General features: G+C 32.0%; 1 protein-coding gene across 1 annotated transcript; it reads right to left on the bottom strand.

Annotated features, from left to right (window-relative positions):
* Positions 1-3,761: 3,761 nt before the first annotated feature.
* LOC145249059 (uncharacterized) lies at positions 3,762-16,383 on the bottom strand. Its single transcript, XM_080110906.1, has 2 exons — positions 16,117-16,383; positions 3,762-6,155 (listed from the first exon to the last, which is right to left on the bottom strand). Exon 2 carries the CDS (start codon positions 5,726-5,728, stop codon positions 4,517-4,519), a length of 1,212 nt encoding a protein of 403 aa, XP_079967032.1. The 5' UTR covers positions 5,729-6,155; positions 16,117-16,383; the 3' UTR covers positions 3,762-4,516.
* Between the last annotated feature and the right edge of the window lie 1,302 nt (positions 16,384-17,685).

The following is a 17,685-nucleotide window of genomic DNA, read 5'->3' as shown; positions in this document are numbered from 1 at the left end:
GCATTGAACATGAACTAAGCCGAGAAATTGACACAGAGAATTTAGTACAGCAGTTCGCCACAGTGAAAGCCAGAAAAGTGAAATTTTAAACATAAAGATGGTAGGTAAATAAATTTTCTTCGATTCCATTTTCAATTTTGGTTAAAACAGTTTACTGTTAATTTTTTCGACACTGGCCAAAGTTTTCTTTCGATTTGAATCTGTTGCTTTAGTATGCACAAAAAGAAATGCTCAATGAGAAAATGAAAGAAATTTACTTGAGAAAATGAACCAATGAACATCTTTGGCACATACGTAGCCGGGAGCTCTTGTTCTTTAAAAAAATATGCATGTGTGAGTATGCACATTAGTCCCCCCGGAGAAAGAAAGTAAACATCATGACACCTCATGTTTAACTTTATATTTACTACGTATAATTACGGCTTGGTAAGTAAATAATTACTACAGTCTCTCTTATTAGTGATTGATGTAACTATTTAAAAAAAATAATATCATTTATCGACGGTTATTCAAAATTATTAACTTTTCTCTGCTTGTTTACGAAAAAAAATGCTAAATGGTGACAAATTTGAATTTGTAATATTTACGTTTGTAATTTAAATTTTAAAATACGTAATGGTGATTTGGGGGGGCTTTTCTTTTTTTTAAAGTTTAATCTCTTTTCTTTAAATTGAATTGGTTATAAAGTAGTATTTTTCAATTTTAATATTTTTTTCTAAACGTTTAAACTTGAGGGGGGGGATAAAAATGCTATTTTTTGGACACGCCTAATGCAGCAATAGCGCATTTATTAATTATCTTTTAAGTGAAATACTTTAACCAGATAACACGCTAAAAGTATGAGATAAATTAACAACAAAAAATTAATGCATGTTTTAATAAGTTATTAAGTTTGTATCTATCTGGGGACTGGGGATGTAGAGGCTTTTTAGTGTTTAATGACTTTCTCCTAGATCGAGACATTTCAAAATGACTTGGTTACTTTTAATGTTGTTTTGATTTAATTCGTCCCCCTCCACCATATCAACACTTTTCGAAATAAACTCCTAAACTCTAATTTTGGACAGTATATCTAACTTTCTGTAGCAAAATAGTTTTAAAATTTGGGTTGACATTTTTTGAAAATCCCTTAAAAAAAACTGGTAGGAGATTGAGAGCCCAAACGCCCCTAAATGACTATAAAAATAGCTGCGAACTACTAAAAAGTAACTAATGGTTTTAAAAAGGTTAGCTACAAAACACCAATTCTTCGATTTCTTCGTTTTTTTTCATGATTTCGGAATATCTGCGTTCTTTCAAGAGCATGTTATTCTGTTTAAAGTACCATTAATTGTGGGTTCAGTATGTTGAAGGGGGGGGGGGGCGGTGGCGCAAGATGAATTGTGTCGGTAGGGACGGTAGGGGCCACAGAGCGCATTTTGCGGGGGGGGGCCTCAATGTTCCAAAGCACGGCACTGGTCATGTTTGTGTAACCTACTTATCAATCAGCAAATTGTTGATGTAAACATAATAGTTTCTATAGAATAAGGATGAGCATCTTCAATCAGAAATTTGGTAGGTAATTGTCTATGCAGAGATTCCTGACGCTTGTATTTAGATTTGTTTTTGTTATATTCAATATCTACCTGGTCTTTTGTATATTTTCTGGGGTTTTTCTAATCATTTTCGTCTTGCTGTGATGATGAGGCATTTATGTTTGTTTTTTTTATATCGAGATATATTCAATATCTACTTGGTCTCTTGTTTAATTCTGTTTTCTTTTCTAATGATTTTTATCTAGCGATACTGATGAGGCATTTTAAAGATTCTAACATTTCCTTTAGACACAATTGTTTGAATATATCTGGAAATTGTTCACTTATGAAACACTTATTCCACTAGCATTTCTTCTGACAATGTGTATTTGTCATTTACAATCATTCTAATATTTGCTGTTAACAAAGACATTTTAAAGATTCTAAAATTTCCTGTCATCAGCAAAGTAAACACCACTGAAATTGTAACCATCAACAGCAAATTTGTAAATACAACTGAAATTGTAACAAACAACAAGGAGTTTGATTACCTCCCCTTATAGGTCTGAAAAGGTCATGTGATCACAATCACATGACCAAGGTAAAGCTTTATAACGCTTCTAGGAAACAACAACTCTTTTGGTTAGTAACAAGGTAAGTTCACCTACTCCCCTCTCTCCTGAGCAACCAGTAACTTCTAGTTTTTTCCACATAATCATTTGGACTGAGAAAATCAATAATGCAGTTTTTTAGGCTTGTTCCATATTACACTATCTGGCTTAATGACCTTGTCTATTATGTATCTTCCTGGATATTTGGCCATCTTTCAAGCTGCATCTCTCAACAGATTTTCCAATTAAGGTATTTACATGCTTTGTTGTACAAACAGTGTAAAAACCACCTGCAAATACGACTGGACGGACATTATTGTTGTCGCTTTTATTACTCGCATCTGTTTTTCGCAACAGTTTACTTTTCCAAGAATTGTTTATATTTCTTTAAATTTTTATTAGTCTATTTGTTCATAAAACAATCGGTATATTTTTAGAGACTTTGTCGTTTTAAAATAAGTTTATACTTTCTTATATTGTATTATATTATTCCTTTTCAATCTCTTATGACAATATTAATTAAGAATAGTTTTTAATGATTTTATACTTTTTTATATTGTATTATATTCTTTATTTTCACTCTATTATGACAATATTAATTAAGAATAGTTTTAAATGATTTTATACTTTTTTATATTGTATGATATTCTTTATTTTCACGCTATTATGACAATATTAATTAAGAATAGTTTTTAAATGATTTTATACTTTTTTATATTGTATTATCTTCTTTATTTTCACTCTATTATGACAATATTAATTAAGAATAGTTTTTAAATGATTTTATACTTTTTATTTTGTATGATATTCTTTATTTTCACGCTATTATGACAATATTAATTAAGAATAGTTTTTAATGATTTTATACTTTCTTATATTGTATTATATTCTTCCTTTTCACTCTATCATGACAATATTAATTAAGAATAGTTTTTAAATGATTTTATACTTTTTTATATTGTATGATATTCTTTATTTTCACGCTATTATGACAATATTAATTAAGAATAGTTTTTAAATGATTTTATACTTTTTTATATTGTATGATATTCTTTATTTTCACGCTATTATGACAATATTAATTAATAGTTTTTAAATAGTTTTATACTTTCTTATATTGTATTATATTCTTCCTTTTCACTCTATTATGACAATATTAATTAAAAATAGTTTTTAAATGATTTTATACTTTTTTTATATTGTATGATATTCTTTATTTTCACGCTATCATGACAATATTAATTAAGAATAGTTTTTAAATGATTTTATACTTTTTTATATTGTATGATATTCTTTATTTTCACGCTATTATGACAATATTAATTAAGAATAGTTTTTAAATGATTTTATACTTTTTTATATTGTATGATATTCTTTATTTTCACGCTATCATGACAATATTAATTAAGAATAGTTTTAAATGATTTTATACTTTCTTATATTGTATTATATTCTTCCTTTTCACTCTATTATGACAATATTAATTAAAAATAGTTTTTAATGATTTTATACTTTTTTATATTGTATGATATTCTTTATTTTCACTCTAATGTGACAATATTAATTAATAGTTTTTAAATGATTTTATACTTTTTTATATTGTATTATATTCTTCCTTTTCACCTTATTATGACGATATTTATTAAAAATAGTTTCAACAATCAGGCTGCTATCTGTATTTTGTTACAGTTCAGTCTACCAGTGATTGCTTCTATTTCTGAAGATTCTTTTTTATTTGGCCAGTTTATCCTATTGTTTATTTCTTTAAATGGCCATTTGTCGTTTTAAGTCATTTTTAGATATTTTATGTTTTCCTGTTCAGGGTTCTTCCATATTACAATGTCTGACTTGATGGTCTTTCTTTTATGTATCTGCACAGCTGTATTTCTTTCTCATAGAACACTTTTATCATTTTCTGTTTGATATGGTTCATGTTCACAGATGTTTGCTAATCTGTCAAGTGTAATTTCTCCAAAGACATTGACAAGAATGTGGGATTTTCTTCTCTTTTTTTAAATTTTTCTTATCAGGCTGAGGCATTCTACTAGATAGCAAAGATTCACCCGCTATTTTATACAGAGAAATCGTTTTCATCTTTCTCTTTCGCATTCGTTTTCCTTGGTTTAATGTGCCTTTCCCCCTTTTTTTTCATGTTTCTTCCTTTGAAGATTGTAATGTTGGGTATGGGACAGTCAATCCAGCTGCTAACATTGCCCCGCTTTTTATTGAAACCAACCGAGAGCTCTTCTTAGTATCCTCGCTGTTCCCTTAAGTTCAATTGTCTGGATCTCTTTTGCACTTGGTTCACCAGGAATATTAGTAAGGTAGAACTTCAGGTTCTTCTTCATAAGCCCTGTAGCACCTATGATAACTGGTATGATTGATATCTCCCTATAATACCTGGTTTCCCCTAGTATGAGTTCTCATATGTTTCATTAAATTTGATTTTTGAGAAAATGAATATTCACACACTTGACAAGAATATGGCTTTTCTCCGGTATGAGTTCTCATATGTTTCACTAAATTTGATTTTTGAGAAAAAGAATATCCACACACGTGACAGGAATGTGGCTTTTCCCCAGTGTGAGTTCTCATATGGCTGATTAAATGTGATTTTTGAGAAAAAGAATATCCACACACTTGACAAGAATGTGGCTTCTCCCTAGTGTGAGTTCTCATATGGATCACTAAATCTGATTTTGTAAAGCAAGAATATTCACAGACTTGACACGAATGTGGCTTTTCCTCAGTATGAGTTTTCATATGTTTTACTAAGTCTGACTTCTGAGAACAAGAATATTGACACACATCACAAGTATGTGGCTTTTCCCCAGTGTGAGTTCTGATATGTCTCACTAAATCTGATTTTGAAGTGGAAGAATATTTACAAACTTGACAAGAATGTGGTTTTTCTCCAGTATGTCTTCTCATATGTTCCACTAAGGTTGATTTGTGAGAAAAAGAATATCCACAAACTTCACAAGAATGTGGCTTTTCCCTAGTGTGAGTTCTCATATGTCTAATTAAGTCTGATTTTTGAGAACAAGAATATTTACATATTTCACAAGAATGTGGCTTTTCCCCACTGTGAGTTTTCATATGGCCTACTAAATGTGATTTTTGAGAAAAAGAATATCCACACACTTGACAAAAATGTTGCTTTTCTCCAGTGTGAGTTCTCATATGGCTCACTAACGCTGATTTTGCAGAACAAGAATATCCACACACTTGACAAGAGTGTGGCTTTTCCCCAGTGTGAGTTCTCATATGTTTCACTAATGTTGATTTTGCAGAACAAACATATCCACACACATCACAAGAATGCGGCTTTTCCCCAGAATGAGTTTTCATATGGGTCATTAAATTGGATTTTTGAGAGCAAGAATATTCACAGACTTGACAAGAATATGGTTTTTCCCCAGTATGAGTTCTCATATGTGTCACTAAGCTTGACTTTACAGAACAAGTATATCTACACACTTGACAAAAATATGGCTTTTCTCCAGTGTGAGTTCGCATATGTTTCGCTAAGTCTGAGATGTGAAAACAAGAATATCCACAGACTTCACAAGAATGTGGCTTTTCCCCAGTGTGAGTTTTCATTATGATTACTAAAGTTTATTTATGAAAACAAGAATATCCACACACTTTACAAAAATGTGTCTTTTTTCCAGTGTGAGTTCCTATAAATTTTACTCAATCAATTTTATCCACATGTTTTTTTCAAAGAATTTATAATCTGTTTTTAGAGCTATAGTTTCTGATATTAAAGAAAATATGGATTTGTTAAAAGTTACATACTTTTCTGATTTCTTATATTTGAACATTACACACATTTTCACAAACATTTATATTACCTTCATTTCGTGTTATGTTTTCACCACTGTTTAGCAAAATTCATTAAATAGTATTGTCCAGTATAATATATTTTCCTACAGATGTTGCTGTAGTCAGTTATAACTGCTAACAGTTTAATGTTTAAAGATCAGGATCCTCTATTAAAGTTGAAATAGGGTTCAATCAGGAACATCTGTAAAAAATAATCAATAATTTATTGTTGGGAATATTGAACCCACAACATTTAGATTTATTTCATCTAAAAATGACCAGATATCTTCTAACATGACATAGAGTAAGTCGATACAAGTGTTGCTTAAGTTATTATCTAGTTGAAATAATATTTGTTTTGTTATGATTTTCATCATAGTGAGAAGGGATATATTTATTTCTTTGAGAGGTTCAAAATTTATATATCACAATCCTGAACGGAAAACGTAAATTCATGATTAAATTTATATTTTTATATACAATACTACAATGTATTCATAATGTAAAAAGTAAAGTAAATTACCATATTTATATATACAATACTACAATATATATATATATATCGTAATGTAACAATGAAAGTAAATTTCCATATTTATATATACAATACTACAATATATATATATATATATATATATATATATATATATATATATATCGTAATGTAACAATGAAAGTAAATTACCATATTTATGTATACAATACTACAATATATATATATCGTAATGTAACAATGAAAGTAAATTACCATATTTATGTATACAATACTACAATATATATATATATCGTAATGTAACAATGAAAGTAAATTACCATATTTATATATACAATACTACAATATATATATATATATACATCGTAATGTAACAATGAAAGTAAATTACCATATTTATATATACAATACTACAATATATATATATCGTAATGTAACAATGAAAGTAAATTTCCATATTTATATATACAATACTACAATATATATATACATCGTAATGTTACAATGAAAGTAAATTTCCATATTTATATATACAATACTACAATATATATATATATATATACATCGTAATGTAACAATGAAAGTAAATTACCATATTTATATATACAATACTACAATATATATATATATCGTAATGTAACAATGAAAGTAAATTCCCATATTTATATATACAATACTACAATATATATATATATATATATATATATCGTAATGTAACAATGAAAGTAAATTACCATATTTATATATACAATACTACAATATATATATATATACATCGTAATGTAACAATGAAAGTAAATTTCCATATTTATATATACAATACTACAATATATATATATATATATATATATATATATATATATATATCGTAATGTAACAATGAAAGTAAATTACCATATTTATATATACAATACTACAATATATATATACATCGTAATGTAACAATGAAAGTAAATTTCCATATGTCCATCGAAAAAGTATTTATTGCATACCTGTTTTTTTGCTTTCTTCAAGCATGTACGTATAACTGATAAATAAATATGCAAAATTATTGAAAAATATTGAAACATTTTCTTAATGTTTTGTTGTTTTGTACCCAAAAGACAATAATTTGGATGAAAAAGCTACGGCGATATTCTATATATTTCTATTTTTATTCTTTCATATGTTTTTTCTTATATTTGTCAATCCTATTATCCCATCTACATTTGTTTGAGGGAATATATCCACTCACCTCTAATTCATCTGAATATAAAAATTATTTGTAACTACAATCGTTTAACTTATAGGTGTGTTAATGTTTCATCTGTCTTTAAATATTGGCATGAACAAATTTTTAGTTTAATAAATTCGAAATACATTAGCAAATAATTGCAGAACATTACCAATTCTTGAAAGCAGGTTTTTCAACCTTGCAAGAAAATTACTTTGGGCTAAGTATTGTTGCAACATATTACATTGATTAATTAAATCGTCAATTCTTTATATAAAAATCAGTATAGATTATGTACAAACCTACTTGATATAAGAATTATTAACAAGAACTAAATATGAGAGAATACACAGGCAGCATATACCTTGGAAAAGACCAAAATTATAATAAAAACATTAATGTCTATTGTTTCGAGAAACAAATTGCTGAACGATGATGATGCATTATAACGAGATAACTGAACAGTGAATTGAGGAATAGTTTTGAGAAAACGTTTTTTTGTGTCCCATCATTTGTTTAGGCGTTTTAATTTATCAAGACTATTGTATGAAAACTATTGTATGAAGACTATCGTTTAACTTATAATGTTTCATCTGTTTTTTTAAATATTGCTTTGAACAACTGTTTAGTTTATTAATTGACAAACACATTAGCTAATAATTTCAGAACATTAGAAAAACTTCTTGAACAAATGTGGGTTTTCATTTAGACAATCACGGATGAACTCAAATAGCTCACAAAGATAACTTGGCTTCAGATAGTGAAGAACCCACTATAGACATTAGTAACATGATATGTACACATGCCCAAACTCTACTACACAACATAAGATCTCGCTCTTCATCATTTCATTCAGCCACACAGAGGAGGTTCAAGATCAAGAGTTTGAAGAAAGTGTCTATCGGCTCATCTTCCAATGGTGGACTGTCGCTGGTTTCAATTGATCGACATCTTCTTAGTTGGTTCGGGTGACCTTTGTGGGTATATATTAGTCCTTGGATGATATATACCATGTCACCGACTCTCTTATTAATTGTACCAACCTTCCAGAATGATGTGTTGTTTTTATAACTTTTGAAAATCATTCTTTCACCTGGTATGAAACGCTTACTGGGTACATAAGCGGTCACTAGTGGCCTTGACTGTTTGTGTAAGAGCTTGTCAAAAACTGATCTCACTTTCCGCGCAAAAACCGTTTCTACAAGTGAGACTGCTGTTGGTGTGTTCGGGTTGAGTGTCATCCTATACACGTGTAAAAATTGTTGAAGTGCTTCATCTGTTAGGGTGCCTTGAGTCTTCTTAAGTGCTCTTTTAAGAGTGTCCACAAAGCATTCTGCTTGCCCATTCGACTGGGGATGGTATTGGGGAGTTGTGATATGATTACATTGGAACGTATCACAAAAACTTTATAACTCAGCAGATGTAAACTGGGTTCCATTATCATTTACGATGCAATCGACTACACCGAAACGTGCAAACAGTTCATGTAAGAAATTTATAGTTGTTCCAGTTGTCGATTTTCTGCACCTTAATACCTCAGGCCACTTGGCGAAACTATCCACTACGACTAAGTAAATATTGTCCTCGAGCATACCCGCAAAATTGATGTATACCCTAGACCATGGCTGGTAAGTCTTCGGTGAAGGTTTAAACATAGTAGGTAGTGATTTAGCCACAAAGGCACAGCCTGTGCACGAGTCTATCCTCTCATTGATGTCCTTGTCCATTTTAGGCGAGTAGGCATAGCTCCTCATCAAACTCCTCATACGATCTTTTCCAGAATGCCCTGTGTGAAAATCCCATAGAATTCGTTTTTGGAGACATTTGGGAATCACCACTCTTTTGCAATATAGGAAAACCTCATCGCAAAGCGAAAATACTTCTGGAACATCACCCTTTGTGGCGATCTTATTTTTATGTCACAGATGAAGTCATTTTTGTCTGCTTCCCTTTTAATCTCCGGTAGAGACACTGGGAGTTCTCTGATTGTGTTGCTCATCATTGTTTTTATTTCTCCATCCGTCCAAAGAATGGTAATGATGGAATCTTCAAACAGATCCCTTTTCAATGGCATCAGCCTAGATAGGCTATCCACATGGCAAATGTGTTTCGAAGACAAGCACTCCAGGGTGAAATCATAATTCAGTAATAATGTACCCCATCTCAACAATCTATTAGCCGTATATGTCGGTAAGCCTTTATTGGAACCAAAAATAATGAGTAACGGCTTATGATCCGTCTGCAATGTAAATTTTCTGGTAGAAATTAGGCAGGCCCAGAAAGCTTTGTAGTGCTTGCATGTTATTGGGAGTGGGCATGTTCTTTATGGCTTCCGCCATCACAGGATCAAGGTGTCTACCATTTTCATCCATAATGTGACCTAATCCAACGTATTTTTTACCTCATCAGGAAGTCACATTTTTGCTTATTTTACTTTCAAACCGAAATTTGAATTCCTTCAAAAACTTCATGTATGTGTTTTCGGTGCTCTTCTGTGGATTTACTGGCTATGACAATATCAACCAAGTAGGCGTAGGCGAAATCGAGGCCACCCAGCATGGTATCCATGACCTGCTGGAAAATTGCAGGTGCCACCTTGATTCCAGAAGCTAACCTTCCCAACTTGTAGAGCCCCCTGTGTATTTATACAGAAGTGTTTTGAACATTCTGCCTCAATAGAATCTGCAAATATGCGTCACTCAAATCTACCTTGGAAAATAATTTACTACCGTTAAATTTGTTGAATATCTCCTCTGGTGTGGGGAGTGGATAGTGGTAATCTTTGAGGGCTGTGTTCAGGCCCGTGGAGAAATTCGCACATACACGAATCTGGTTGGTTTTCTTGGTCACATATACGATAGGGCTGGGCAATCACTGCTGCTTACTTTCGATTAAACTGATCTAATTCTCTGCGAATCGGACGTTTCGTTTCTTCTACAAAATGAGCAGAGTATTTGCTTATAGTTCGAATCTAGTTATAGCCTTTGTACATTTTCCTAGTCTTGGTGAGAATACTTCTGGAAATTCCTCTTTTCACTCGTCCTTCAGTTGTTGCTCCTCCATAGACCAGTCTTCTACCCTATGACAGAATTTATTCATAGGTTGGCCCCACAATTCGAATCACACCATCCAATCAATACCAAACAGGTTTTTGGATGTCCTATGTAAATACGCTTTCACTTTTTTAGTAACACCGTTTAAGATCACTCGGAGTGTGAGCTCTCCCTCAAATTCCACTTCATCGCCTGTCACAGCTCGAGCTGATTTGTTTGCTTTCTGCATGGTTGGTTTCTTTAGCCTTTTCCACGTCCTAAGGTTAATGATGGGCAGGTATGATCCCAAATCTAATTGTAGATGCAGTTTTATTTGCGATGTTTACTCTGACATTATTTGCGCTGGTTGTTATCTGAATCCAAGTCGGATCTAGTCTGTTGGACGCTGTTCTTGACCTTGAACTTCCTTCACGGAGTCGCTTTGTGTCCCTTCTTGCCACATTCATTGCAGTACTTATATTTTTAGAATCATTGACTTGATCAATGTTTCCCGCCACACCAATAGCATGAGCTCGTAGGGGATCCGGGTTTTGTGACTGAGTGGTACTTATTAGATGTAACCTGAGTTTTCTTACTTCCAGCTTTGCTTTTTTGACGTGAGTATTTTTCTTGTCAGAAGGTCATCATTCTAATGAATGTTGTGCCTAACTCCTTAACGTGTCTCGAGTTGTTTCTTATGCAGACTACCCATTGATAATCCTTGGCCAACTTTTGGAGGGTGAGGCCCTGTTTGCTCTCAAGTCTAGAGAGAACATGTCTAATCTCAGCGTTTTTTATGAGACTAAAGCCTGCGCAATAATTAAACACTTGAAATTGTCTGCCGATAAGTCAGATAGACAGAAATCATCGTAGTGTTTATTTACCACGGAAACGGTTAGGTAATCGTCGTTGTCGCTTTTTTACAGATTCAAGCACTTCCATCTTCTATGAAAGAGCATAGAATTTGAGCTGAACAGTCCAGATAAAAGTTTGATCGCTTCAGAAAATTCTAATTCACCGTCTTCCTGGGGAGAATATAATCCACAAACTTGCTATGTTCTGTGGTCCTTAATTTCCTCAAAAGTAGGCGAACTTTCTTAGCGTAGCTCCATTCTTGACAATCCACAGTGAATACGTCCTCATATCTCCAACAAAAAGCATTAAACGTCCCATCAACCTCCGGTTGGTAGTTGAACGTTTCTATAGTATTCCATATTGTACTTTGGGAAAAAGCAAAACTGTCGTCCCTGTGTTCCACTCTATCGAATATTTTTGACAATAACATCTTCTTGTCTCTTTTGTTGAAGTAGCATTCTCTCCTCCAAGGCTTGTTGCCTCTCTTGAAATTGTAACTGGAGCTGTTAATCACATTCTTTTACATTTTCCTCAGCCTTCTGCTGCTTGTCCATCTGAGCTTTGATTAGCTGTATTAATACTGTTTTAACGTTCTCGATTTTGTAATTTTACAAACGCACAAAAAAATCCATTTTTGACTGGAGAAGAGAGATGAAATAATAAAAAACATAAATTGCCCTTTCCTTGAGTGCGTGCGTATAAGGAGGGAGCAATGTATCCCTTGCTTCTTGGTAAAAATTGGTGGACAATTTCTTTTTACTTGCGAAACAAAAACAAAAAAAACATATACACTGTGATACAATACAGTTGCAAAAGAATAAAAAATAATTGTGGAATTGTCTGGCAATTAATCAAAATGGCTGTTTTCTTCGTTTTTTGTTTCTTTCATATGTGTGTGTGGGGGAATTATCCCCCCGTGGCAGAAAAAAAATTTCACTTTAGGACCGACAGTTAAAAATAGAATATTTCATAAAATTCCACTCAATGAAAAAGTATTTCATTTAGTCCAAGTAAAACCAAAAAAGAAATATTTCTCTCATGTTGAAATCTTGCATGAAGTTAGCGGCAAAAACTTTTCACTTCATTTGAAATTTGCATGAGAATAAACTGTAGACAGTTACAATAGAGTTGTTCTTGCGATGAAGTTCTTGCGATGAATTGGGTCAACAGTTTTCTTTTTTTTTCTTCTCTTCTCTCCAAAAGTAACCAAATTAGTTTTTAAGCATTACGAAAATGCGTTTCGTACAGTTTTTTTCAAGTTAAATATAGAGACGAAAAAGATTAACTTACAATTTAGTCAGTAACTTTGCCATATGTTCGTTTTATTTTTATTTTTTTGTGTTGTTAGGATTTCATTTTTAGAACGTAATTGCCAGCCGAATTCTTAGTTTGTAAACCCGAAGTTCTTTTGAAGTCAAATTCATTCATTCTTTCCCTTTTTCACGTGGAGTTAACCCATGTGATAATCGAATCCGACGTTGCCAGTTGTTATGGGGTTAAATGGTAATAAACGAAAGAAACACAGGATTTTTAGGAACGAGATATGACCTGCTTGGCCGTATGCTGGGCACTGGTACTTGATACCGGAAGTGACGTCACAAGAGAAAGTGACGTCATGATAACCCTAACCCTTTTTTTTTTAAACAATATTGCTGTCCCTTGATCTCTACTATTCGGAATGGCCACAAAGATGTCAACATGTACTTGCAAATAGGATTGACGTAGATTCAACACTACAACGTTTGGCCCTTATGTCACCATTCCTTCCAAACATCTGCATTGGTCATATGCACATGCACATACTCGTTTAGTTCCCGATAATCCATAACGGGCCGCATCTTCTGTTTGTTCTCCACAACAGTCATGAAGGAGAATATTCTTTTGGAGGGCAGAATATAGCAGGAGCAAACCATTATCGACCCACACCTGCAGTTCGCGATCATATTCCTCACAAATTGGTGTTGGGGTTGGATACTTTGCATATCTATTTCTCAACATAAGTGGAGATTGGTCGCCTATTTCCACAATGTGGTCCACTTCCGACTGTTCTGCTTGTACTTGGTGGAGAAGTAAAGCTCAGTAATTGTTGAAATGTGGAAAAATAACTTCACCTTCAGATGCAGCTATTCCTCTCAGTCACTTGATTGCGTTTTTAGCCAAAGCAATAAATCAAATCCCAATAAATATCCACCCACATCTAAGACTTCTGTGCATTGCACCAAGGTTCACTTGCACAATTCCTATTCCACAGCAACTAAGTGTGCTTCCATCTGCTGAGAGCACTGAGGTCACATTTCTCATCCATTCCTTGCAACAGGACCTGCGGACCAGTGACTGTGTGCATCCAGTATCCACTAGTGAAATTCACACTAGTTCTGGAGATGTGATTGGCACTGAATTCTCGCCCCCTTTCCCAGAGAAAATTGAGCAATGTGACCTCATCGTTGACATTGGTAACACATGATAGGTTTTCAGGCCTTGCCACCAACATCTCTTGCTCTGGAACTCCCGTGCAGTTCTTTAAAATTGCACTAGTGCTCGCTAGCACATGTGATAGATATAGGTTATCCGTCTAGGAGGATTACATAACAATCCAGCAATAAATGCACATGTCAAGCATTGATCTGATACACACGAATCAGAACCGCAAGCCTACATAGTTCAGCCAAAAATACATCGACTGTTTCACCTGGTTGGAGTTGGTGTGCTGCAAACTGCTTCCATACAGTGAAAGAATCCAAAGCAAACACTGTGTACAGTGTTTTCTTTCTACAACCAAAATTGGATCAATGCATTTCACCCCACTCAGCTGACATATTAGTTCAGTTTTCTCCAACCACTCCACTATTGACTGTCTGGATTCGCTTCCATCAAATATGATCTTTGGATTGAAGACCATGATAGCCGAAATAGCTTGACATATCAAGAGAGCACCCCTCAAAAAATGTATTTATATCACAAGTAACAGCATGGTCCTGAACAAATCTGTCCATCTGATTCCGAACAATACCGCCAAATGAACAGACCACGCCACTGAACACTATCGTTGAATCGACACACATGTTCCTGAACAACACCATCTACCAACACGACATGCCATGAACAATATCGCTGAATCAACATGCAAACATTATCGTTTAGTGCCTTGGCATGTCAATTCGGTGATATTGTGTTGGCGCTCTCTTTTCCCTCATAAAGCGATATTTAATAGATTTGCTCAGGATAAATTCAAGTTTCACAATATTTTTATTTATCAAATTGTTAGGTGGAAGCACAAAATAGTTACAAAAAACCTCTTCATGTTAAAAATGGCTTTCAGAATAATAACGTTATTATTTCAGCACGGTAACAAAAATGCATAAGTACAATTGACTTTTATCTAATACAGAAACAAACAAATAAACATAATTAGAAATGATATTGTTTTCAAATACATAATAATATATGAACAACATTTTACGTCATGTAATTTTTGCATCATTAATACATGATATTGTTTTTGAATACATAATAATATATGTACATTTTACGTCATGTAATTTTTGCATCATTAATACATGATATTGTTTTTGAATACATAATAATATATGAACAACATTTTACGTCATGTAATTCTTGCATCATTAATACATGATATTGTTTTAGAATACATACTAATATATGAACATTTTACGTCATGTAATTCTTGCATCATTAATACATGATCAGCAGTTTTGATTTTTGTTTATTAATGATTTGATGCAGTCTTACTGAAATTGTTTTACTGAAATACATAAACTTTTATTATATTTTTTATAATAATAATTACATATTTAATAATTAAACAATAATTCTATACTTTAATTATATTTTTATAATTAGAATTACGTAATTAATAATTAAACAATAATTATGTTTTAAAGATAATTTAATTTGTAAAAATTCTTTAACAATAATTATATGTTTTAACGATAATTTAATTTTTAAAACATCTTTTACAATAATTATATTTTTACAATATTAATTACGTAATTAATAATGGAACAATAATTATATGTTTTAAAGATAATTTAATTTTTTTAAGATGTTTACAATAATTATATTTTTACAATAATAATTACGTAAAATGTTAAATATTAGATTAAAAAAATCAAAAATCGAACGGAATTTTCTGGCAACAGAATAGGTAGAGGAAATTAAAAAAAAAAAAAAATGTTAAAACAATTAAATATAAAAAAGCAGGGTTTTTTTTTTTGTTTTGTTTCACAATTCGACCAACTTCGAATTAAAATATTGTGTTTATGGTAAATATTATTATTTTTCAGAAATCACATGCGTTTTACGTAAATAAACACATTTTTCACAAAAAATTTAATGTCAAATTGAAAAAGTAATTTTAAGAGATTTTTTTTAATCGAAGATTCAAACTTTTTTAATCCCGTATTAATTAGCGGAATCAATATTTCTTATTGGATTGCAATAAAAAGAAATTTATTTTCATGTTTAAGATTATTTTAAAAGCTATGCAAATAATATAAACAGTTATTGAATGGATTTTTTAAAGTTTAAAAGAAAGAAAAGAAAAACTTACCCTTCATTCCAGGGAGTCAATACGAAAAAAAATAAATAAAAATAAAACTCTGGATGAATTCGTTTTTTCTTTTGTGTAGTAGAAAATTTGTTTTGTTTGTTAGGATTTCTTTAGTAAATTGATACAACTTTTGTTTTGTGTGTCCAATTCATTAAGAAATAAAATATATGAAAATATAAAAGAATCAAAATTAAAAGATGAAAAACACGATTTTAACGAGAAATTATTTAAAAAGAAAATCAACTGCTAAGGAACAATGAATTTATTCGTAAGACGGTGTAATCATTATTTTGTTCCTTGTGTAAAAAAACGTCCTTTGATAAGGTCAGTGTGTCGAATTGTTTTTCTATCAAGTTTTAATATTTGTCAATGCTTATGCCTCGTTGTGATTTTTTTTTTTTTTTTTTGTAATTTTATCTTTTGTGAATTCAATTCCGTAAAAAATAAAATATTTGAAAAGATTAAAAAAATCATATTTTCTTTTTAAACTGAACATTTCATAATTCTGTCCTCGATCTCAAAATCAACAGAATAGATCATTCCTGTAATGATTTGGTCCATGTTGATTGCGGTGTCATGTTAGTTCTGTGCAGTTCTAGGAGGTCCGTCCTCCCAGGTTTTGTTTTCTCTCTTTGAGAGGTACTAGTTTATTCCTAACTGCCTGATGCGCTCTTATCGAGGAACATCGACGGGGCTACACAGAGTGCCTCTCCTCGGGGTGCAGACACTACATTAAATTCTATTAGTCATTATTGTATGTAACTTTCGAACACTAATTTAGACACATCCAATCATTATAATAAAATACTACATTAAATCCTAGGAGCAACAACATCACAATCGTAACATTTTTAGAGGAAAAAGTACCTATTTTCTCTCTAAATATGCAATCCTACTACCATCACCATTAAACATCAGAAGGAAATCTCAACATTCCACAGGTTCTACTCTACTCCTACACCGTCCATAACTGGTTAATAGATACGCAGATACATCATGAATTTTCCCACAGTATTCTCTTATTCTGGAATTAAATCATTTAGACGAACACTACAGAACATTACAATATTGTGTCGCTAGGACATACATTCTTTTACACGACACTAATATCAGTTATTAGACACTTAATTTTAAACATATGACAACAGTTTATGAATCTTCTCCCTCGTTTATATGAGTGTTTATCTTGTCTACTAAGACTAAACCATATACAAACACAAGTATAGTATTTCTTTCTTTAGTTGTTGACCCTTAATCAGGGTTTAATGATTAATATTTGCTTTTTTTTCTATTTATACATCTAATTATACACATTGACGGGTACTTCTGCAGTTTAAAGCCTGTTTTTACACGCGTCCCGCTTGGCGACGCGCAGCGAACAATGAAAGTTACTTACGCCTGAAAGTATCCTGTAAGGCCACTATTCGCCCATGTATGGAGTATTGTTGTCACATTTGAGTTGATGCATCTGCTACTAGTCTCTCACTCTTGGACAAGGTTCAAAAAGGAGTCAGCAACTTCAACCTCTGTCCCATGTTGCATCCCTCTACCTGTTTTACAAGTATTTTA

This window comes from Euprymna scolopes, chromosome 27, assembly GCF_053919585.1.
Source record: "Euprymna scolopes isolate OS-2025 chromosome 27, ASM5391958v1, whole genome shotgun sequence".
Classification (NCBI taxonomy): Eukaryota; Metazoa; Mollusca; class Cephalopoda; order Sepiida; family Sepiolidae; genus Euprymna; species Euprymna scolopes.
This window is presented reverse-complemented; position numbering and strand designations above follow the sequence as displayed.

Coding starts and splice junctions, on each gene's coding strand:
- LOC145249059 (XM_080110906.1), bottom strand. CDS start 5,728: ATGAAAACTCACACTGGGGAAAAGCCACATTCTTGTGAAGTCTGTGGA.